General features: G+C 37.2%; 1 protein-coding gene across 6 annotated transcripts; it reads right to left on the bottom strand.

Annotated features, from left to right (window-relative positions):
* On the bottom strand, positions 1 to 23,993 carry LOC131152890 (flowering locus K homology domain). 6 transcript variants are annotated; one of them, XM_058104827.1, is made up of 8 exons: positions 23,823 to 23,983; positions 23,442 to 23,581; positions 15,523 to 15,823; positions 10,696 to 10,948; positions 2,854 to 3,002; positions 2,465 to 2,743; positions 1,259 to 1,453; positions 1 to 392 (listed from the first exon to the last, which is right to left on the bottom strand). In XM_058104827.1, the coding sequence occupies exons 3-8, from the start codon at positions 15,802 to 15,804 to the stop codon at positions 216 to 218; spliced, it is 1,335 nt and encodes a 444-aa protein (XP_057960810.1). In that variant the 5' UTR covers positions 15,805 to 15,823; positions 23,442 to 23,581; positions 23,823 to 23,983; the 3' UTR covers positions 1 to 215. The 6 variants fall into 6 exon arrangements, with proteins under 6 accessions (XP_057960810.1, XP_057960811.1, XP_057960808.1 ...); XM_058104828.1 differs by having other exon boundaries at positions 2,854 to 2,999; positions 23,823 to 23,965; XM_058104825.1 differs by having other exon boundaries at positions 23,719 to 23,950.
* Between the last annotated feature and the right edge of the window lie 316 nt (positions 23,994 to 24,309).

Here is a 24,309-nt window from a genome sequence, read left to right as displayed (position 1 = left end):
TGGAGTACGTCGATCAAATATATTGAAACTGGTTCAACCCTACCGTTAGCCTAATGCACAAATTGACGAGGGTAACGTTGGTCCCAGCAGAAGCTCAGAGAGAACAAAGTTCAACATTAAAAACTACGAGAAAATTATTTGCTGTTTTTACCCAACTAGGTTTGCAACAACATATAATGGGTCTTAACAATGCAAACCAATTTAGACCAGACTACTTAATAACCATAGTTTGCTCCATAGACCGACCCATAACCTCCTGCATGGGCAGCATGCCCTGTGTTGGATGGGGGTGATGCATACACCGAACCATGAGCAGCATAAGAACTATAGCCTTGATCTGTAGACACAGCCGTCTGGGTCTGTGTTGGTGCGGCAGCTTCAGCCATAAAATTCTGCAACATGAAATGTATACATGTGTCAGAAGGTAATTCCAAATCATGTAACCAGCACTCTTTGAGGAAATGTATGGAAGAATGGATTTCTAGGCTTTGGATTTGTGTGATTAGGAAGAAAACACAATTTTGTACTACAACTTATCTAAATCCACACTTCCAAATCCAAGGCCTGAATTTCATACTCCCAAACACAAGGTCAGGGTATTTCTGTGGAATGAAAATTAAAAGAGCTCCTCACAATTCGTCAAGTAATATTAGGAAAATGCTTTCTTAAACCTACATGACAGCAGGTAAGTGGGACAGGTGGATCCATGTATCCACCACTCCCCTGCCATCCCATAGGTCCATGATGGTGGTTAAGCCAGTGCTGGATAGCATCACTTAATAACATTGCGCTGGCCACACGCCCAAGAGATGAACCAAAATGAATGAGACTTCAGTCATCTGGTCACACTTAGCACTGCGCTTCCAGTGCAGTCACGTACTCTCGTTTAATTTGGGGTTGGGAGGGGGTGTTAAGAGGGACCTTAAGCATGTTAAAGCCATTAACAAGTCAAATTGTGAACAGCCCAGTTTGCCAGTAGACTGTAGCTCTATTCTGTACCATCAAAATATACATTAGGTCAAGTACTGTGGATTAAGAGCCTGTGCTTTTATATCAAGGCCAGGATTTATGTTCCTTTTTCTATTCTTATTTTTTCTCTGCAGTCTCATACCATTTAAACTTTAAGTAAAACGATTATATTGAGGTGGCAGGTTAAGGACAAATACAGATAATAACACAATGTAAAGCATATAGACAGAATTTTTCCCTATTATTTTTTAAAAAAAAAGAATCAGAAAGCCAGAGTCTAGAAGATTGCCTGTATCAATTGTTGAGCTGTTTGGACTTGGGAAGCAGTTCCATTGATCTCGACTGTCATTTCCCCAGGAACACCCCTTGTTTCCTGTATGGTAACAGTTGCCCCACTAGCTCGTCGAATATAGCTGATGCTTGCACCAGCTGTCCCAATGACAGCATCAGCATAAGAAAGTGGAATTTGCATTTGCTGTGTGATCTGCAGAATAAAAAGTCATTTCAAACATGTTGTAGAGAAAAGCACTTTTCATTGCATTGCAATGGCATAAAGTGCCTTGACAGACTAAGGGCACACAGCCAAGCAGATTTTAGGCTGCAGTGACAGGGCCAGTCCACGGTCTTAAATTTCCACGAAATTGTCGAAATTTCCAGTTTCCATCACCCTCGAAATTGAAATGGCAGTCAATTTATGTCTTGCATAATTTCCGTCGAAATCTTAACGAATCATCCCGAAATTTATCGAAATCTCGAAATTTCAGCGAAACTTGTCGAAATTTTAAATATACAATGAAATTTCCTTGAAATTCAAATAAGAGATTTAGGAGTGAAGTAAAATTTCTCCCTTAATTTATTTTATTTGTTTTTATCGAAACAAAATATTATTACAAATGCTTTTGAAATTATATGAAAAAACAAACTTACAGCAGCATTTTATTTAACCATTTATGTCTAAATTATCATTATTTGTATAATAAATAATATTTAAATGATTTATAAATTTCATTTGTATTAGCTGAATATGTTTACTATACATTATCTTCAAGCTCAAGTTGTGTCCAGTTCAGCCCAGTCCAATTGTAATAGGCTACATAAGAAACAACCAAGCAAACTAAACAATTTTGCCAGAAGTTGAACACCGTCAATGGGATTGAGTTTCCTGCCATTAGTTCAGAGGGCCTCATAGTAAGTTAATTGGCAGGCATGATTTTAGAATCACTGATTTAGACAGGCATGTGAACTAAATCCAAGGGTAGAAGAATAGTGCACATATCCTTCATGTTCTTTTATTGCAATCAGTCTGATGATCAACATAACATGCCACATTCCCCAAATTCCAAACTGCTTAACTAGTCATCTGACCTTGAGGTGGTTGATGAAGCTTACAGTTCAACTTCTTCAGTAAATACACGTCTAAGTAAAATAGGGGGGAAGGGGACTCAAAACAAAAGCATAACTAAATAAAAGGAACAAAATGAAAGTAGAAAATGACCTGTGTGATCATTGATGGTGCAGGCTGCGCATTTGATGACGCATGAACACCCATAGGAGCTTCTCTTCCATAGGCAGATATACCCTGGTGAGGCTGTTTATCCATAGGAGGCGGCATGTCAGGAGGCGGATAGTAACCGTCATGTTGCCTTGGGGGCTGCATATATTGAGGATTAGGTCCAAAACCTGGACCCCCACCAGCATTTGGAGGAAGACCTTGAGGTGGACCCCAGGATTGGTGAGGAGGCATGTGCTCAATATGGGGATTAGGCATTTGCATCTGAGAAGAAAGCACAGGACAATTCAGTATAAATTTAACAAAAGTAAATTATTTTATATGTCAGAAATAGGTTTGGCTCTTTACAACATTAACAAACATATCAGACTTACTTGCATTTCAAATAATGGAATTACACTCCGGTCAACCAAAAACTTCCTAAGATGAGATGCAATCAGCTCCAATGCTTTGTGTATTCCAGCAGGCTCTCCTACCACTTCAACAACCCTATCATCTTGAAGGGCAAAAATAGGTAGGTCTTCTGCAGCAAAAATTTTTACAATTTCAAAGTAAGATTTTAAAGTAATAACCCAGCCACACCAATGAACGAACATAATAAATAAATGTACTATACAAAAAATTATTTTACAATACTGTCAAAGCAAGGATGCAAAACCTAAAGAAGCCTACATTAGCAAGAACTATGATAATTCAGAATATTCCTGGGAAATGTATTAGTACACTTTTTTTCCTTGCTAAAATAATGATTTATTGACGAGAAGAAAGTTACAGAAGAGAGGATAAGGTATACAACAAGAACAAAAACAAACACCATCACCAAGCCTTCAGTTGAACTTGGTGGGGTTGGCTTCTGCAGAATCTAGGGTAATATCCTAAGAAAGTTGGAGGGCTTTTAAATCTTACGATCTCAACAAGTTATCCTAGACTAGGTGTAGACATTCCCCTCCCATAGTCTCTAATGTCAACTAAATCACTCATTGCCTGTGCATTATTTGATCTGCATTACCATCTTAATCGTAACGGTAAGATTGTCACCGTGTGACATAGAGGTCATGGGTTCAAGGCGTGGGAACAACCTTTTGCAAAAATGCAAGGTAAGGCTGCGTATCACAGGACCCATTGTGGTCTGCCCCTTCCCCGGACCCCGCATATGCGGGAGCTTTGTGCAGCAGGCTGCCCTTTTTTTATTTTTTATTTTTTTTATTTTTTATTTCCATCTTAATCACACTTCCTTTGTCTTAGATAGGCGTTATGCCTAGCTCACCATGGATGTTTTCATTGCTTACCTTATCTTTTAGAGTCGGACCCTTTTTAAGAGGGTTCTGTCACCACCATGTTGACAGTCCATTATGGGTAATGCACTTAACATGGATGTTTACTCCCATTTCTGCTACATTTATTTTTTAAATATGTTGTCCATTGGTTGCACAATTTAGGGGAAATCATGAAGAAAATATTTTGAAAAAAAAATACCCAAAAAAAACGAACAAAAGAAAAGAAATAAATAAAGTAAGCACTTCCTTCAACCTCTGCTTAAATTAAGCAATCACCTTCCTCTAAAAGCTCTACAAGATGAACACTGACGAAGCAAGAAAAACAACCCTGCTCCACAAAAACTTCAGCAGATGCAGCATGATCCACACTCCAAGCAAATACACCAGAGAATCCTATCCTCGTGACTACTACCTCCAAAGCCCATGCAAACCTGAGAGAGAAAACCTCCATCTAAAATGGACACCCACTATATCCAAAACATAGCCAAATAAATAATCCCAAATACGCTATATATAGCAATGTATAAAAAGACAAGAAATACACTCAATCCACTATGATGACAAAGTACATGCCCATCCAGAGATTCTGAATGCCTTTTAAGGTGTCTTTTAAAACAAATCTTAGTGCTAACTCTAGTAAGTACAATCCAAACAACAGCCTCAGCTTTGAAGGAAACCCTACTTTTCCGAATAAAAGGGTTTAAAACTTAGGTCCAAAAGTCTAGGTACATATTTCCTAAAGAAAATTCGAATGTATAAGACAATTCACGAGTAAACTAGGATCATTACTCTCCCTCTCATTTGAGTTCCATCTAAAATGAGAATTCCAAGAAATTCATGACAAGAAACTAGAAAAGAGAACATCATGGAGACTGGAAAGACGAATGAAGGCAAGAGAAGGCCCTGGAATAGGACACTCCCCAAATAGACAATGTTCAACCAAAATTTTAAGAAGGACAAAAAACAAAAAACAAAATTTCCCCCTTAATATTAAAACACCAGATACTCGTTACTCAGCACCTCACCCATTGGCATGGGAATCTCATCATTCCCAGCTGCGGCCTGCCTCAAATTTACAAAAATCTTGGCCAAAAGCACTCTGTCACTTCCTCCTTATTCTTCATCGCCCACCTATGAACTCTTTAAATGGCCCTCAACCACAATATGCAACACCTATTGGGAATCTGATAAGGACTAGTTGACCCCTCCATTCTAGTTGCTCACTCCTAATAGTCAAAGAATCCACACCTAAAACACTCATTCTTCACCTTTGGTGCAAGTGATCAAACTGATCTACTACCCAATTTGAATGGAATCCTTCTATTTAAAGAACAGAAGCCCCATGCCAATTTAAGCCGAAGTTAGCCCACTGAAATATTCTACTAAAAAGTTAACCCAAGCCTGTTTTGCATTAAGCTCACTCCCATTTAAGCTTTTCTGATAACAACATCCTCTGATCTTCTACCTTAAGCACTTGGATCAAGAAAGCATATCTCTGCCCTTCCAAGGCCCAAAGCTATTTGAGTTTGAATTTAGATTTGCTTCTAGAATAACAAGAATATTGCCCAGAACCATGCGCCTTCCCATAACGATCACATCCCTCCTCCCTCGCCCTTGATTCTCTATCATGCTGGAGATGCCACCATTGATGTCCTAGAACCCTCCGGTTACTCAAGAAATTGGCAGCCTGCTGCAATGTTAAACAATCGATCAAGAATATCAGATTCATTGTTTCTCCTCTCTTTATGCACAACTGGTGTCAGTTATGACAGACCATTACAACAGGCTCTTCACCCTAATCAACATTTAAGGATTCACAATCTCTAAAATTTAAAACAGTATTTTTGGGCTAAAGAGCTGATCAATTGCATTAATTAAATTGAACATCTTCCAAGATCAGCCTGTGATGATTCTTCAACTGTTGCTACGATCACGCAGCATCCTTTTCCATCCAGGATAATACTTTGGATGTGTTGGATGATGAGCGAGATACTGCCAGTAGGGCTGAAGAAAGACCAGCAGCAGCCCAGCGCAACTTACAAAATTTGCAGTGCTTTGTGAATTACGATGGAAAGGGTTTAAAGAGGGATTTCTAATTTAGTTGCATGGCAATCCTCAAACAAGAAAACCTTAAGAAAACAAAGGCTCTAATTAAGAAGACAGAAATGATTCAAAAGCGGAGTCGCCACATTTTTTAAAAAGAGAAAACAAAGAAAAGCCTTAAGAAAGCTACAAATCAGGAAAATGGGCTCAAGAGTTTGAGCATGCAGGAAATGGTTGACTGATCGTTCTAAGAGAATCAATCAACCAACATCCCCATCGACACATATTTTGAGAACGGTTAACACTAAACGTGTGTGTGCGCATTCAGCAAAAGAAGAAGATGATGATTAAATGAATCCCCTTTTTATCCTCCAATGAAGGTTAATTGTCAAAGAGTTCAAACAGTAGGGTTGGAAACCCCAATACACAAATTGGAAAAGGAAAAGGCATCAAGAAACCGTAAATTTGAAATTTAAAAGATGGAATAATGAGATTTAGTTTGCATTCAAGACAACCAGATTTTGAAAATCGATATTTTTTTGAGAAATGGAAGAAATCGATTTGCCATCAATGCAAAAAGGAAATGGTCCGAAAAAGAGCTTGATGAGATTTGAAATCCACTAAAAAAGCAATGGTTTTGAAATGAGAATCTTTGAAGAAGGAAAGTTTCAAAAAGGCAACTAGGGTTTTGTGATAAAAGAGCTCTGTTTCTGAACAGATTTATCCATCAGTAATGGAGATCACATTGGTGGGAATGTAAGCCAATACATCTCCAGCTTGTGTTCCAAGGAAGGGTAAGGCAGTCAAGCTACCTGCGCCTGTATGGTCCGATCATTTAGTGGCTCTTTCTAAGGGATGGGATTATGGGAATGTAAATAAAAAACGAAGGCAACTAGGGTTTCATCATTGGCCAAGTAAAGATTGAATTTGAAATCATTTTTTGAGAACATTTTTGAAGAATCAGATTTTTACGAATAGAAAGAATTCAATGTTTGCCCCTCACACTTCAATCACGTTGGTGAAAGCACCTACTTCCCTTCAAGCATACAATCTTAAGGAAGAGCACCTTCACCAAGCCTAGGGAGAGGACAGAAAACACCATACGGTAGTTTTCACTCATCCATCCCATCTTAAGTTGAGGTAAACCACAAAAAGCGACATGGAGACCCTAAATTGTAAAATAATATGAGAAAAGAAGGCTCTCAATCGCCAAATTAACAAGAAAAAAGTTGATATAGCATGCTCGGATAACACATACAAAATGAAAGAGACAATCATGCATAAAACCTAGAATTAAAAGGAATTAAAAAAATAAATTTCTCTTTAAATGAGCTACCCTCATTTTTTTCTTGACATTTTATGGCTTATACTATTTTGTAGAATTTTTTGGAGATTTTTCTCACTTTTTTTTTCTGAATTTTTATCCAGTTATTTTAATTTTTGAAAAATATATTACAAAACTAAAATATGAAAAAAAAAAAAACATAAGATTCTAATACAACTTTTGACAATAATTTCAAAAAAGGAAGTAATAACTACTCATGATAGCCTACACATATTCATTATATTAATAATAATATTGATAGTAATAACAAAACAATACTAATAAAAATATATACAGATTAACTAAATACAAAAAATAAAAATAAAAAACCTTTTTTGTTTTGTTTTTGACTGTTTAATATTTTTTTTTTCATATTTTTTACCTGCTTTTTTTTATTGAATGAAAAGAAAAAAGAAAAAAAATATATTGAACAGAGTAAACTCAGTCTGGACCAGTCAAGCCCGATCCGGACCAGTTTCAAAAAATGCCCTGAGTCGTCTTCCTCACATGAATGGGTTCATACAAAACCCTAGCCTCCATTGCCCTTCGCTGCAGCTGCACCACTTCTGCTGCCACTTGCCCTCCAACCACGGCCATGCACCAGCGACAACTCCCCTGGATTCGTCACCATTTGACAATGCTCCACCAGCCTCAAGCAGCCAAAAAACTGCTCTATTTCCTTTTCTCTTACTATTCTTTTGTTTGGGTGACCTCCAACAGCTGCTGCCGGCTAGCCATGGTCATTCATGGCCATGCAGAGGCAGTAGTCTCTGTTCTTTTGGTGTACAACTACATTACTTATGGCCATTAAACTGTCAGGATTCTCAGAAACACCCTCCCTCCTGCCTTCTCTAGGTTTTCTCACCCTAAAAACCTTTTTCCCCCCTTTTGGAGAATAAAAAAATACCTTCACCCAAGTAAAAAAACAAAAAAACTAATTTTAGACTCATGCTCTTCATCTTATGCATCCAAAATAGATTTCAATTCCAAAGTTTAAGAGGACAAGTCATCATCAGAACAGGGAAAAAAAACGGATGAAAGAAAAGACAAGAAAAGGAGGGGAAAAAACCTACTTAAAATTGTTGAAGCCCATTTTTGGCCGAGTGTTTTTTTTAACTTGTTTTATTCACAATGTCTTATGTGCAATTCTTAATTTTAATTGTGCAAGTTTAGAGCACTAACTGTGTTTAATTGGCTTTAATCCTTGTTTTCTAGGATTGTCCATATTTAGATTAGGCTTATTTGTGTTTCCAAGCACCCTACAGGACAAGGAGGCAATTTTTTTTTACCCGCAAGGGCACTCTTGGAAACTATTGCACTCTGCTAAACCCTAGCCCCTTGTTTTGCAAATAAAGAGGCTAGGGAGGAAATAGGAGGATGACGACAAAGAGAGAGAAGGAGAGAGGTTACATTTACGAGAGAGAGAGAGAGAGAGAGAGAGAAGCGGGGGTTGCGAGAGAGGCTGTATTAGAAGCTTTTAGGAGAGAAGCCTTAGGACTTTCTCTTCGCCCTTGGCGTTAGGTCAGGAGATTTCCTTGTCTCTTTGAAATCAAGATTGATTTTGTCTCGCTTTCTGCACTTGAAGATTGTTTTTGCTTGTAACTCTTGGGATCAGAGGCTTGAAGATTGATTTTGCTTATAACTCCTGGGATCAAAGGCTTGGATTTCTCCTTGCTCTGGCATAGAATAAAGTCTTTTGCAAGGTACATGTCAATCTATGAATGAGTTTTGTTGCTAGTCATGTGATGTCTCCAAAAAAAACAAAAAGGATTTTATGTTGAAATAAGCTTTGGGAAGCATGTTGTGAATCTATATATGTCATGCATGATTGATACATGAAATCTATGTGCTAATATTGGTGCTTTCTCTTTGTTGAGGGTATTTCATGGATTTGGTTGGTTAGTAATGGTGTCTAGAGTAGAAAATCTTAGAACCCATAAATGCCTAAGAAGGTCAAGGATTTTACGTTGAAATAAGTTTTGTGAAGCATATTGTAAATCTATGTATGTCATGCATGATTGACACATGAAACCTATGAACAAATATTGATGTTTCCTTTTTGTTTAGGGTATTTTGATTTGGTTGGCTAGTAATGGTGTCTAGAGCAGAAAATATTTGAACCCACATTGCCTAAGAAGGTCAAGTAACTTATTGCAATGTTCATTCTCAATTAGTCATGTGCGGAGGGAGAGAATGGTGCAACTGCCCCAGACCAAGTCCCATCCCCTGCTCCAAGGGGCATTCACAGAAACAGCCAAATGCGTACAAACTTTGATAATAGCAGGTAGCTGTCCACAGGCTTACCCATGGAACTAGACCTTATCAGAAGGTTAAGCAATTCTCATGAATCTAGGATTTCTACTCTAGACACCATTACTAACCAACCAAATCCATGAAATACCCTCAGCAAAGAGAAAACATCAATATTTGCACATAGGTTTCATGTATCAATCATGCATGATATATATAGATTTACAATATGCTCCACAAAGCTTATTTGAACATAAAATCCTTTCATTTTTTAGAGACAAAACATGATTAGCACTCCAAAACTCATTCATAGATTGACACATACCTTGCAAAAAGCTTTATTTTATGCCGGAGCAAAGAGAAATTCAAGCCTTTGATTTCAACAGTACTAAACAAAACTGCGCAATAAGCAAAATAAATCAATATTGATTTCAAAGAGCCAAGGAAATCTCTTAACCTGATCCCACGAGCGAAGAGAAAGTCCTAAACTTCTCTCTCTGTCTCTCTCTCTCTCTCTACTGTAAACATAATCTCTCCTTCTCTCTCTTTGTGACCGTCCTCTGGACTCCTCCCTAGCCTCTCTCTCTCTCTCTCTCTCTCTCTCTTGTAAACATAATCTCTCCTTCTCTCTCTTTGTGACCGTCCTCCTGACTCCTCCCTAGCCTCCTTATTTATGAAACAAGGGGCTTGGGTTTAGCAATGAAAAATAGTTCCCAAGAGTGCCCTTGGGGGTGAGTAAAATTGCCTCCTTGTCCTCTTGAATTCTTGGAAACACAAATAAGCCTAACCTAAACATGGACAACCCAAGAAAACAAGGATAACAGCCAAGGAACCACAATTAGTGCCCTAAACTCGCCCAATTGCGCAATGAAAAGTAAAAATTGACTGAATTGCATGCACATAAAGCACTGAAAAGAAAATAAATTAAAAAAAATTTTTGATCGAAAATGGACATGGACAATTTTTATTAGGGTTTTCCCTCCTCCTCTCGTCTTTTTTTTTTTTTGTTTGTTTTTTTTTTTTTTCATGTTTTGATAATGACTTGTCCTCTTCTAGGTTGTTTTTCTCTTATTCTTCTCTCCTAATCCATTTTCTTTAATTATTAAAAAGATGATATTGTAAGTGTAATTATATAAATTTTCAAGTCAGATATTTCACACAAATGAAGAATAAAAACAATTAAATCCCACAAGAGCAACTCAAACAAAAAAATATTATGTAAATTGCAATGCAAATATTATATCACATCATAATTATCTTCTCTTTTTTCTGCAGACTGGGGGTGTTGGAGAGGGCGGAATGTAACAAATGTTGAAGATCACCTGCTCCAAGAACTCTAACAATACAATTAGATGCCTCTTGAATGGATTTCACAGTCCCTCCTTGCTTCCCAATTAAACTCCCCGCTTGTGTAGCTGCCACTAGCAGTCTTGTTGAAACCTTGCCTCCCATACCTGGAGGAGCATGAGATGAGTCACCATCCAACCCATCAACGATGCGCTTGTGAACCCTCAAAAGGCCATCCATAGCAGGAGGAAGAGAAGAATCAGGCTCCTCTTTAGCAGATATCATAACCTAAGCAAAGCGCAACAAACTGCAACATCAACATAAGCACAACCTAACCAAAATTCACATCACACATCCATACATATCATGAATACAGCATCTATCTCAAGTAGCACATATTTTTGTCCAATAGAACATACAACAATATCAGCACATTTTGGACAAAGATTGATCGTCCGGACAAGATCAGAAAGTGACGGTATGTGGATACATAATATAATATAAACAATTGGCAACAATCATTAATAGAGAGCACATCTCCCATACAGCATACAGTGCAAACCCAACTATGTATAAAATAAATCATCAAATTAACATTGCCCTTAATCTCCCGTTTACGTGCAAATGCAACTTGCAACCCAATACTAAAAGACACCCAAACATGCTGATTTGAATTCTACGATTATATGAAAGCACCACCCAAGCTTCATAAGAAGTCGAGGTAAAAAAAGGTCTTGTAATTCACGGTATCTTTTTCAAACAACTCTCTTTATATGAGTTACTAACTACCGCATACAATTCTAGGAAGCATTTTTATCCACCCTGTGCACTGTCTTCAGATACTTCCTGTTGGATTTCCCAACAGTCACAAGTTCATGTTTGAACTTACTTTCTCAATAAAGCTATCTTTTCTCTGGGAAAATATCACGAATAGATATCTAATCATTCCCCTATAATTCTTCTCTTATTATATTTTTCTCACAAGGCTTTATATATTTACTATAAAATTTTAAATAAATAAATTACCCCTAAATCCATGCAGCCATCATTCACTGAAAATATAGTACTAATCTGGATTAGTTTCTCAGCCCTGGGTAATTGATCATTACGTACAAAGAAGCTTTGGATTGATCTCTTGAAAATTTGAGACTAATACAACAGAGATATTGCAGCAGGTTTTCTTTTTGAGTTTTGCTTTTGTTCTTTCCTTTTGGTCATGAGGATTGGGGAAGGCATTAGGAGAGCACAAAAGTCTGACAAGAACAAGGCTAAGAAGTAAAAGATAAGAAGTAAACAGAATAAGACATACTTAATTAGCAATCCTCCTTAATGAAGTTAACAAATCCTCAAAGTGGTTTGAGTATTAATGGTCACCAGATTCTCACCCTAAAGCCCACAACAGCAAAAGCTCTCTGCAGTTTTAATCCAGAAGACCTGGATTTTTTAGAAATTGCTCTAAACTCTGAAGTACCACACAGTTATTAATGTATGTTACTTAGAACAAGTGACTAAATTACAATCACTTGCATATGACCTGTGCAATGGAAACATGTGAGGGCGGTGATTTTGCATAAGGATCAACTCTTGTTTGCACACAAGTCAGACAGATGGAAACAGCAAAAGTCAACAGGCACACCCTGTAGTACGTAACTTATAAATTTAGGCCCAACACCAAGATCATCAAAATTTACCCCTCCTAAAATTATCTTAAATATTAACCATGTCATTCAGAGAAGCATTGAGCTATAAGGCAAATTCTGGTTAAATTATTTATAATACAGTGATAAAAATTATTATGCAATCACATGTGCAAAAAGGGGGGGAAAAAAGCCCCGAAAATAAAGCAAAAGCAGCTATTTATACATTAGTAATTTTAAGAAATGTTGGATTTGTTAAAAAAATAAATAAATAACATGAAAACTAACAAGAATTTATGGCCATAGACCTGGATGCAATATGAAGTACTTCTTTTCTTTTTGTTTTGTGCAATTTGATGCTAACTTTTATTTTATTGTCTGTGGATTGCTTATTCTGTATGTTTTTAGGGTTAGATTAGATCAATGGGCCAAGTCTCTTGCTGTTCTCATCTATGTACCAATTTTTTTTAAAAAAATAAAAAGGGCACTTATAAGCACAACACAATGTATTTTGATCCATTTAAAACCCAGACTCAAACCAGAAACTGCTGGTCATCTCATTGGTCCAAGTTATGAATCAAACCAAAAATTGCCCAACTGGTATCTACCAGCAAAACTCAGGCGACCAGACCAAAATTGGCCAAACCTGGTGGACCAGCCAGGTTGATCCTACTCTCTCACTGTAATTATATTTAGTCATGGTGGAACTGAGAAGACTTGAACCATGGACCTTTTAGAAGTAAAGGCAGTAATCTTACCGCAATGATCATCACTGCTTTTTGTCTACTCTTACCTAAACAAAAAATATATTTCAATATTAGTGTAATCAAAAAATACAGAAACATAAAATTTAAAATAATGTGCAAAGAGAGATTGTAATATTTCTCTCATCCATCATGCAGACACATTACCCTGGCTTCTATAACCCAAGCAACTCTGTCTCTGCTAAACTTATATTTTATTCTTAATTAAATTGACAATTGAACTCACTCTCTTAATTATCTTTTAATGTTTGTTTGAATAACGACAATAGCAACAAAAAGTTCTAAGAATTTTTCAAAATAATAGGAATGGTTTAAAATTGAGCTTAGTTTACTATGCATTCTTTTGGATTCAAATTTCTTAATAGGTGATTATTACCTCTGCATCTTTGACACATATATATAACCAATCAGTGGCTTCACCAGGTTGGTCACCAGTCCAAGTTTTAAAACCATGCTTAACATTATGGGATGAAGCACAAGATCATAAATTGGATTTCATCTGTTTATATCAAAATATAAAATGGCAAATTGCACTTTGCATTGAGTTTTTAATTTCTATGAACAGACTTTAACTACATAAGAACCCTGCTATGCTTTATTTTGTAAAAATCATACTTAATCATTTCGGATTTCACATGACCCAACATTACATAATATCTAAAAAAGAAATAAAAAATTAAAATGCTTGGACATACAAAAGCTTCGGTATACCATACACAATAAAATTTAATGAAATTAAGCAGTTTGTGCTTTACTTAATGATATAATCAATTTTGAAGATCATCTTAATGTTCATTGTAAAGGTTCCATTTGGATTTTAAAATGCGCAACACCACATCAATCATCTAAGTTCTGGAGTTACCAGATGGAACGCAGAGCTTCTTGATGTGTCTGTGCTTATTCAGATAAACTTTTCAGCACTTACAATTCTCAATGCTGATCTGCATTCTGGATCTTTGGCCCTTCAAATTTGGGATATTGATGATTGATTTGTTGCTTATAATTTGCGATCAAAACCTGCACATATTCATTTTTGTCACTACAATAAAATGAACTGTACTTATACTTTTATGGGTTGTTTATGTTGCTACTATTTTCTTAATTTTTTATTATGTATTTTCAGGAATGATGGTGTTTCTAAAAAAATTGTGTTTAGTGCATAACTTGAGCCAAGTCCATTCTTCATTATTGTGTGCCAGTTTTTCATGACCAACACAAATTGTTTTTATGAATAACAGAAAGTAAAATAATTTTGATGTGACAAGAATAATTTAACGTTGCCACAAAAATAGTTTGCCTCAACACTAGCATCTTCTTAAAATATGATCCAATACCGCATCTGTCTACTCTGAACTATAAAATATACATGTCTGGATTTCAATAAAATAATTCTTATAAAACTACCACAAGTATAATGTTTGTCAAGATTGATAATATCTATTTTTCTTTTAGATTTCCAATTTGTCCTCCTTTAGGGATCATATGCACACATCGATTGAAAATATTTAATTTCTTCATTTTTCAACTATCATGTTTTTGACATTATATATTGGCATCTCGATTAAAATTAGACAAAGAATTGTAACCTGAGCATTGTAACTCAGATCACAGACAACATGAGGTAATGATTTTCAGGATTATAAATATTTTCCATCACTAATTCTGTTGTTAATAAGATTGTTTATAATGATACCTAGAAATTTTCTTGACCAGATTCACAAGGAGTGTTTTTATTTTCTATTACAAGGAACTTGAACGCAAATGGGCCAATAAACCCAGTACAACCCAGCTCATGATAACCAGGAACCAGATAATCCTTACGAGGCTCAAACTTGTGACCAATGCTTCCTGGATCACTGACCTCACCGTGAAACTGACCATGTGAGCCTCCTATTCACAAACAACCTTACATTTAGAAAAGTTACCAAATTCTGACAAGCACACAGCATTTCAACAAACTTCCTCTATCACCTTTTTTGTTTCATTACTTCATACAATACTGTATCAGCATATGGGAAAGGCTACTAGCAAATGTTTAATGCATTACAGAAGAAAAACAAAAGTAAAAAACATATATGAGTTAGAATTACAGCATTTAAATAGACATCAGACGCTAAAATTTTAAATCCATCAGAACTTAATGGGCCTAGAGATGAACAAAGAAGGCAAGGAAAAATGTTTAGAAGTATTCTTGAAAAAACAATTGCACAACCAACTAAAACTATACTTATAAATGCTTGAAGGAATATAGGTAGAAAGCTAAGATAACAAAAAGGAGCAAAACCAAACCAGTATTCAATCAAATAGCAACGGAGAGTCAGACCAATAAGAAAAGATGAATAAACTCTGCAGTACTAGCCTGTACATAAGTTTCTATAAAAAATAAACTACACCAAGTAGAGAGAGAATAAACTGAGTAGTAATAAAAACAGATGCAAAAAAAGGGTGGAAACAAACTTACAGCTCTTTCAGTCGTCCCCGGAGGACCATCAAGAATCTTAATGCGAGCCCTTGTCTCCTCAACTATTTTCTTGATAAACTCTCCTTTGCGTCCAATTATACTACCAACCTTTTGAGCAGGAACCAACATCCTGAAAACACTTTCTCCAGGCCACCCAGGCCACCGTTTTTCACTACCTCCAATTGTTGAATCATCTTCCTGCCCTTGTTTTTCTTGAGGATGTGAGTTCTCAGGTACATGATCCATGTCATGTTCCCCAATACTTTGATCAGCTTCAGCCATAAGTATTGTGAATGTTGTACTAAACGATATAAAGCAATTCAAATATCAATGATACTAAACATCAGAGAGAGATCAATAAACACAGTACAACTATTACTTGAGTACAGTCTATTTATTTTCATATTGCCTAGCAACATAAAACCACAACAGCAAAACCTCAAAGATCAAACAAGCACAAAATAAATTTTCAGGCCCCAGCCAAGAGCTGGTTTTTATTTGGGGGAGGGGGGAAGGAGGACAATAAAACCAAGGAACAAATATAAAAACAAACACAGAATCTAATCATATAAACGCAAAAATAGGTCAAGCCCTTTACCCCAACTTTCTAGGGTTATGTGGAGGGGGGTGCTGGCATTTTTTGTGTGCACTTTGGCTGAAAATCAATTGTCAACTTTAATTTTGAAAATGAAATTCTATAATGCTGCGATTAGGAGCATGGATTTCGCACCTTGGATTTGGATTTGGGCGAATTTGGACAAATTTCAATACAATTTTATATTACATCTCATCTAAATCCAATACAAATCCAAATCTAAGGTCTCTCCAAACATAGAGTAAGCCTAAACTGTCAAAGACTTGTAGGAAGGTTTTAAAATTATTCATGACTGCATTTGATTTCAAATTTTAAACCAAATTGGTTTCTGCCAATGAAAATATGAGTTACACAACCACCCTTTAAAAGATAATTTTGGGAAGGGAGGGAGGGAGGGAGGGAGCGGGTGTGGGTGTTGGGGTAAGTGGTTAGAAATTTGCATAAATGCCCTCAACAATTTGCATAAATGCCCTCAACTACTGAGCATTGGATGCTAATTCGGTATTTCTTGAACAACAAATTATAGAAGATGTTACAGGTTTAGCTCTAGAACAGGTGTAGTTGGGAGATTCTGCAGATAACAAACAGGCTCAATATCTCTTACCAAAGATAGGTTTGAAACCAGTTGGCCCCGCCAGCAAAGAGTGGACTGAGAGATTTAGACAATTTAATCAGTTCAGTAAGTTATGATTGTCTAGCTTTAAAGAAAGGATTTTTTCGTAAGAGTTCTTAGTACTAAAGCAGTTTTATTTTTTTTCCTTTCATAAGTACAGGCAATGAATTCAATTTAAAGACGCCAGGGGGTGCCAACTGAAGTACAAAAAATGCACAAATATACAAAAAAGATTGATGATATCACCAAAAATATTATGAAGAAGAGCAAATTCCTGATTTAAAGTTTCAAGTTTCCTTCTCTTCAAGCATTACTATTTTTTTCTCCCCATATGGTTTCACGCCCCTCCAGTACTCCTTCCGAACCCTTCTAACTTCCAATGAGAAGAGGACAGGAATGCTACAAGGCCCAAGCTAAAATAAAAACACTGCCAAATAAGACTCCACTACCCATGCCTAGAGACAGTGCCACAAATGGTGATTAGTACTCTCTACTCCTTCCTCACACAACAGATAACATCCATCCACAACAATCATTCCTTAAACCCCCCCCCCCCCCCCCGGCCCCCAATTATCCACAATGGGGGTGGTTTCCATTCTCCAAAGAAGCTTTACAAATAATTTAAAAAAAAAAAAAAAACTTTCTTACAGGTTTTGGTCAGCCAAGCAGCCTTCCAGGGTAAAAAACTTTCCGCCCTACTACTAATTTGGTAATTATATTTATTTTGACCAGGAGGCGAGAACGAGCTTCTACCACATAACCAATCTAAAAAGCCTTCCAAATAGACAATAATTCTTGTCCTTTACAGAATTTGCAGAGACAACTTCACTTAAAGTTCCCAATCACGAAATTCCCTTCTAAAAATCAAATTCCAAACAACTCTGTTCCCATCACCCAAAAAAAATTCAGCCACTGTTTCATTTCTGTTCCTCATCAATCTCAATCAAGCTGAGAAAGAGGCCATGAATGATGGGTCGCTGTCACCATACCAAACATCAAGCCAGACAAAGTTCACTCAATTTTCCAAAATATTATCCCCTATAAGAATAAGAATGGCTTCCCATACCACTTCCCAGCCAAGAGAGGCAAGCTTTTTATCCAAGGAAAATGACTTGCCCTGTAGCTGCCGACTAGATTATAATCTGACTTGAAAATGTAAGGACTAAACTCCCAATCTCTGCTGCTGCTATCTTCCCTGTCAATACGTATCCTGGTTCTCTAAAGCATCCCGAGAAGAGCAACAACCTACTCCACTTCCCAGTCCTGAAATTCAAATCCCATTCAACTGTGCTGTGCTACCACATTTGACACGAATTCATTATCGCCTCTACTTATATTTAACAAAGCTGGAAAAGACCCCAAGGCAACACCACCACACCAAATGGCAAGCCTTCCCATTCCCAACAAGGAAACCAATGTATTTTGAAAGAAACTCCATCTTCCGCCAGCTATTTTCCCCACTAAAATTCCAATACAACATTCCAAACAGCTTTTGATTAGTAAGCAACTACAATAAGCAGCAATCCGCACCCTACCCTCAGAACACATAGCTCCATCTTCCTCATCTGTCCAACTAAAATGACATCACTCTTCCTCAAGTTAATTTTCAAGACCTGCGATAGCCTCAAACAAGAGGAAATGATGGCTTAATATCTGAGATCGGTCACTTCATCCCCAGCTTTTGACTTGTAAGCAGCTATATTAAGAAACACAAGATATGCGAGAGTTTGCCAACTTAGCACCCTACACTTGAAGCATGCAGCTCCAGCTTCCTCACCTGTCCAACTAGAACAACATCACTCTTCCTCAAAATAATATTCAAGGCCAGAGATAGCCTCAACCAAGAGAAATGGTGGCTTACATCTGAGATCATTCTCTTCAGCCTCACAAGAAGTTGTGGTGGCATGTGTTTTGAGAGCAGGTGATGCTCCAGTAACACTTGAACAATGCCCTCAACATGCCATCTGGCCCAATAATTGCACATATTGCAGGAGTTAATGGCACACAGCACTTCATCATCGCTGAATGTCCTTTCCAGCCAAGCACAATCTGTCTCACAATTGGAGCAAACTCCAAATCATCACTTTTAGATTTCCACCTTTGGGTCTCAGTACACAAATTTCCATAAAACTTGACAAGAAGTATAGAAGAGATTCACTTCCACCCTACCAAAGATCTCCTTGTTCCACATTTTCAAATAATTTTTAAGAAGCTTTAATTTTTGGCCGGGTGAAAACTAGGAGGTTCTTCAACCTCATAACTATTCCATCGACCATCAAATCGTATCTCCCAAATTATCTTGTTTCAGCCACATATTTCAAACCAAAAAGGGCTTTCACCTCTGTCTTGAACCCCTAACAATCAAGGAAGGGCACATCATCAAAGCATGGTCAAGGAAGGCAACCCTGCACAAGATCAAGGAATGGATCACCCCAATCAGCAAACACCAAGAATTGACTGATCCTAGACAAGAATGAATTTCAATCCCCCCCCCCCCATGTGGGAGACCCACCAGCCTAAAAAGAAAAGAATGAAATCTTCATCATTACAGTTGTCCTGGTGCAGCCTTCCTTTTGTCCTGAAAGTGAATATTGTAAAATATCCACCAATACACCGTGAATAAATCCATATAAGTCTGACCTGGTGCAGATTCTCCCAAAGCTCCTCTCTCGTCCTATTATCAACAGGGCTAAACATAGGAGATGTTCATCTGCCTTTATGCCCTAAGAATTCAAACACGCAAGAAATCACGCGTCTACTTTCAAAATCTATCTTATTTTAAGCTTCTATAATCCCACTAAACAGAACCCATAATCCACCTTTCTATGATTCTACCATTCCACATACCCTGCACTCTTGCACTAAGCCTCCAGAAAAACATTACTACATCTTAGCCTCCTCAAGGCACACCAACTTAGTCCTTCAAAGATATGTTTCACAAGTTTTCATTTGTCAAAGTCATGTAATCACTTTACATTCCAATATATAAGTCTGCACTTTACTATCATCTTCACTTGGATTTTTTGCTCCCTCTACCAACTTGACCTTGAGCTCCCTCCAAGTCCTTCCTACCAAAGCTCATAGACTACTCTAACCTCTTTATTTCCCTTTATTTTCTTATATGTGGAATTTGCCCCTTATATCCTCACTGCTAGCATCTCCCCATCTTTTTTAAGATTCAATAGTACTTTCACGACTTCTCACATCATTCAAATGGAAACACTAAAATACTTCTAAAACCCCTTCAAATTGTTTTTGACCTATATGGGCACTTGCATCTGTTAGTGCTTTATTGACAAGACTCCAATTCCACCCATACCTTCAGAACTTGGATCAACAAAACCTAATGGAAAGTGGCCTATAGAATCCTCATCTAAATCTTCAATTCCTCCAGGACTTTGCTCATATCTCCGTCGATTGGTCCATCATCCTTGGTGCTTCCTAAGACAACAACCATGCTTACCCCATTTTCATCCCACTTCAATCTTACAAAAATTTATGTTTTCCCCTACACCAATCGCATTTGCTCCCTCATGAAAAAGTATCTCCAACGTCCAATTAAGACTTCTATTGTGATGGTGTCTAAAATCTTATCCATTTCCCCTTCTCCCTCCATTTATTTTTACAAACAAAGAAATTTTATTAGATAGAGCAGAATCAACAAGAAGAATAAAAGAAAAGGAAAAAAATAGGGGGTATTCCTGCCTTTACATCAAAACTAAATAAGTCCTCCCTTTACATCAAAACTAAATAATTACAAATTTCCATCCTAGGCCCAAAAAACAAAATCAATGCACAAGAGCCAACCAATCCCACTGCATGTCTTCCAAATAGATGTGGTGAAAAAAACCATTTGCCAACACTACAAAGATGAAAGGTATCACTCTACTCCAAAGCAAGTTAGTAGACACAGCCACCCCTTCTTCCTCCATTATTGTCAACATTTCGCAAATGATCTCTTTTATTAGTCGAATAAACTAGATGGCTTCCAACCTTACCCTTATCATCAACTTTGGGCATCCTCAATTTGTCCCTCGTTGAAGCTTTGTCTCGCTCCCACCCACCACTTGCAGCACACCAAATCTATTTGGTCCATAGTCCACCTAACTCTCAAGTCTTGCACCCACCACACTAGGCCTAGATCTTACAACAAACTAGGCTGGTTTTACTTAATCCCATCCAATTGGACACCATTAGATCTAGCCTTACCCTATTTGAAGTTTGACAATGGTGCCTCTAACCTTCCTTGGCACGTGCCCCCTTCACTTTCTAAATGTCAACTACATGTCTTCTCCCCCATCCACATTTTAGGTGCATGTTTCCTAGACTCCAACTTCAACTCCACATCTCTGCCCTCGACAATAACAACAGTAGTTCAATCCAAGTTGGAAGAGACACATTCAATGCTCAAGTTCCATTGTCAAAATATGAAACCCATTAGCTCTCACAAAATTCTTGCCCATTTCAACTCTAGTTTAGCCTTGTAGCTTAATTTATCCCTTCAAGAGCCCATCACCTATATACAAGAATGTTGAATAACAATTGTATTAGTATTTCTATGGCTCGAACCCAAAACATCTTTGGATGAGCATTCACTTAATGGAACCCAACAAACCAACAGCATTTAGCTTTGTACTTTCTTTGTTTGCTCCACATCTAGCTTCTTCTTTGAAGCAAACTAGAATAAGAGCTAATCCTCCATTAACTCCAAGACCCACACATATGCAGGCACATTCAAGAATAAGAGCTAATCCCATATTCACACATTGGTTCACCATATCCCTCATGAGACTTGTTCAATGCAACCAATGAACCTACTGACTAAAGCTGCCCAAGAACCCCACTTTCAAGTATGAGATAGCATTTATACTTTATCTAATAGTAATTCCCTCTCTCTAACTTTGGATTAGTAGTCTATTCTAGAGCACAAAAAAACTCTACTCTCTCCTCAAAACTTTCCATAACCTTGTAAAAAACTCTCGCATGATGGATCTTTCTGAAAGTACAAAAGATTTTGTCGATGCTCTTCAACCTTGCTTTTGCTATAATATCAATTTTCTTGCATTTAATACTTTAGCCAATTCAAATCAATGTTTCCTTCCCAATGAAACTGTGTCCAAGGTACTCATATCCTCTTTCCAAAATCTTGAAACTTCTTCTCCTAGTATACCCTTCTCTCTTTATTAGGCCATGCGCACCACATGGAGCATCATAAGCCCTGGCCTAGCTGCATTTTTGAAATTTGAATTGTCCTTAAATAGACCATGACCATGTGTCTTAATATAATTAGCGTCTTCCCTTCCTTTTATGTGCTTAGCATGGCCTCCGTCCTTTCAATTGCACAGCCATCTATTTGTCATGACAACCTTGACCCAAACATGAATTCTCTGCGACCTATGAGCTGACCCCTACCTTAACAGCCACCATATTCAAAGCCCATTGGCCTTCACCAAAATCCTCACCCATCTCAACTACAAACAAGCGAGGTTGCATGGTTCATTTATCTCAAAAAACCACTACAAGCATTGCCATTGCCTGAAAAATATCATTGCTCCAGAAGTAACAAGAACCACAACATAAATTCACAAAGATCTTGAATCAGGATTAACTTCATAAATGCATACCGTTTCTCTGGCTCTCTCCCCCCTACCCAAAATAAATCCCCACACTTGTACTTCTTTGCTTGTCACAAAGCTCAAATCAACCCCTACAAACATTCAAACCAAAGAAAAGGAACATGGCCTAGGATTGCATTTATCAATTCATGACACCTTCTCCACTGCACGTCCAAATTATCAAAATGCCAACCCTTTGTCTATGTTGCTTCCTTATAGGATCTACCCCTGTTAAAAGGGAAAGAAAGCCAGCCTTCTAAAATAAAGCCTCCAACATGCCGCCGCAGTGCCACTACATGAACACAACTTCCTTCTTCCATTATTTTTTTTCCCTCCTTTTGGATCAGCTCTTTCATTATTACAATCAATACGTGCAAGTGAAGGTGTTCCCAGTTTTGCATAACCCACTTGTTATTACTCATGTAACTACACTCATTTGAGAACATTTTTACTAAAATTTCACTGCTTCAGTAATCTAACCACCCACATAAAATTCTCTCACCAGAGTGCTAAAAGTTGAAATAGCCACCAATAGAATCCAATAGAATTAAAGGTAAGAAAACCTTAGCAACTCTTTCTATAACAAATCTGGTAACACCGAAATGAGGTGACCTTCTAGAAGACCACTCAGCTAATTGGCAAATTATTTAAATCAAAAGAAAATAATAAGAAAATTAAATGAGGAATTTACATAAGGCAGAAGGAAATTTAACAGCAAGTTTCTGAATTGAGTTCGCAAGTCAGCTCAATGAATGCAACTAGAATTCAGATAAATCCAAAACGGTTGATCAGATCCTGGTCCTTGGCACTTAAAATCATGCCTCACCCAACTCTATCTGATCAGTATTCAATGTTATTTAACCGAGAGAAATAGAGAAAGAGAGACAGAGAAAGAGAGAGAGACCGTGAGTACAACTTTTTAAGTAGGATCAGTGAAGGATCATAAAATGGAATCACTACACAAATTAAAAATACACCTTCAAAACGTCATCAATAAGCATTTTAACACCTTATTAATCAGAAATTTAAATAAGCAAAAGATTCACAGATTTGAAGTGAACTTGTCGAGGATGGTTGAATAGAATGATTAGCTCACCACAGAGAATTATCCTCTACTCATTAATTCCAATTTTGTTCATATTTAACGGAAGCCTATTCCATATACAAGACGTGACAGCATCTGCTAAGCCCTTTTCCACAGAGTAATAGGTGCCCAAAAAGTACTCAAGTCGCCATCTGAAAGCACATGTGAAAAGTGAACCGCAAACAAGAGCACGAACCGTACATTTGCAACACTAGAAACGAATAAATTTTACTCGGAAACAGTAAAACAAACGAAAATGGTTCATCAAGCAACAAAAAAATCCTATTACCGAATCACTGATGCAAAATAAAAACATGAGAGCAGCAGCAGCAGCAGAGAAAGGAGAAGAAGAAGAGGACGAGAGAGAGAGAGAGAGAGAGAGAGAGAGAGCACCTCCTACAGAAAAGCAAGCAGATGACAGAGGAGTTGCAGCCTTGAAGAAGGGATCAGTCGCCAGAAAGACAAGTCGTCGCGACGCCGCTCGCCAGAGAGGGGTGAGGAGAGGGGCAACTGAAGGGAGTGATAAGGGAACGAGAGGAGAAAAATCCCTAACCCCTAATGTCACCATCCGCTGGCTATTAATGGCAGTCGTACATGTGTCACGTGGATTCCACGTGATTACATGTTTATTTTATTTTTAAAAAATATTTTTATAATTTCTAATAAAATTTTTAAATATGTTTTTTTCTTAAAAAAATTGATATTATTGCCATAATTTAGTTTTATTACAGTACATTTTATTCAAAAAATATTTTCATAAATTCTAAAATTGAAAATATTATTATAATTTAATTATGAATAATAAAGTGTGAATATTTAATGTTTTTTTTATAAAAACTTATATTTGTTAAAAACTATTACTAGGGAGGTACATGTGCGA

Source organism: Malania oleifera, chromosome 4 (genome assembly GCF_029873635.1).
Source record: "Malania oleifera isolate guangnan ecotype guangnan chromosome 4, ASM2987363v1, whole genome shotgun sequence".
NCBI lineage: Eukaryota > Viridiplantae > Streptophyta > Magnoliopsida > Santalales > Ximeniaceae > Malania > Malania oleifera.
This window is presented reverse-complemented; position numbering and strand designations above follow the sequence as displayed.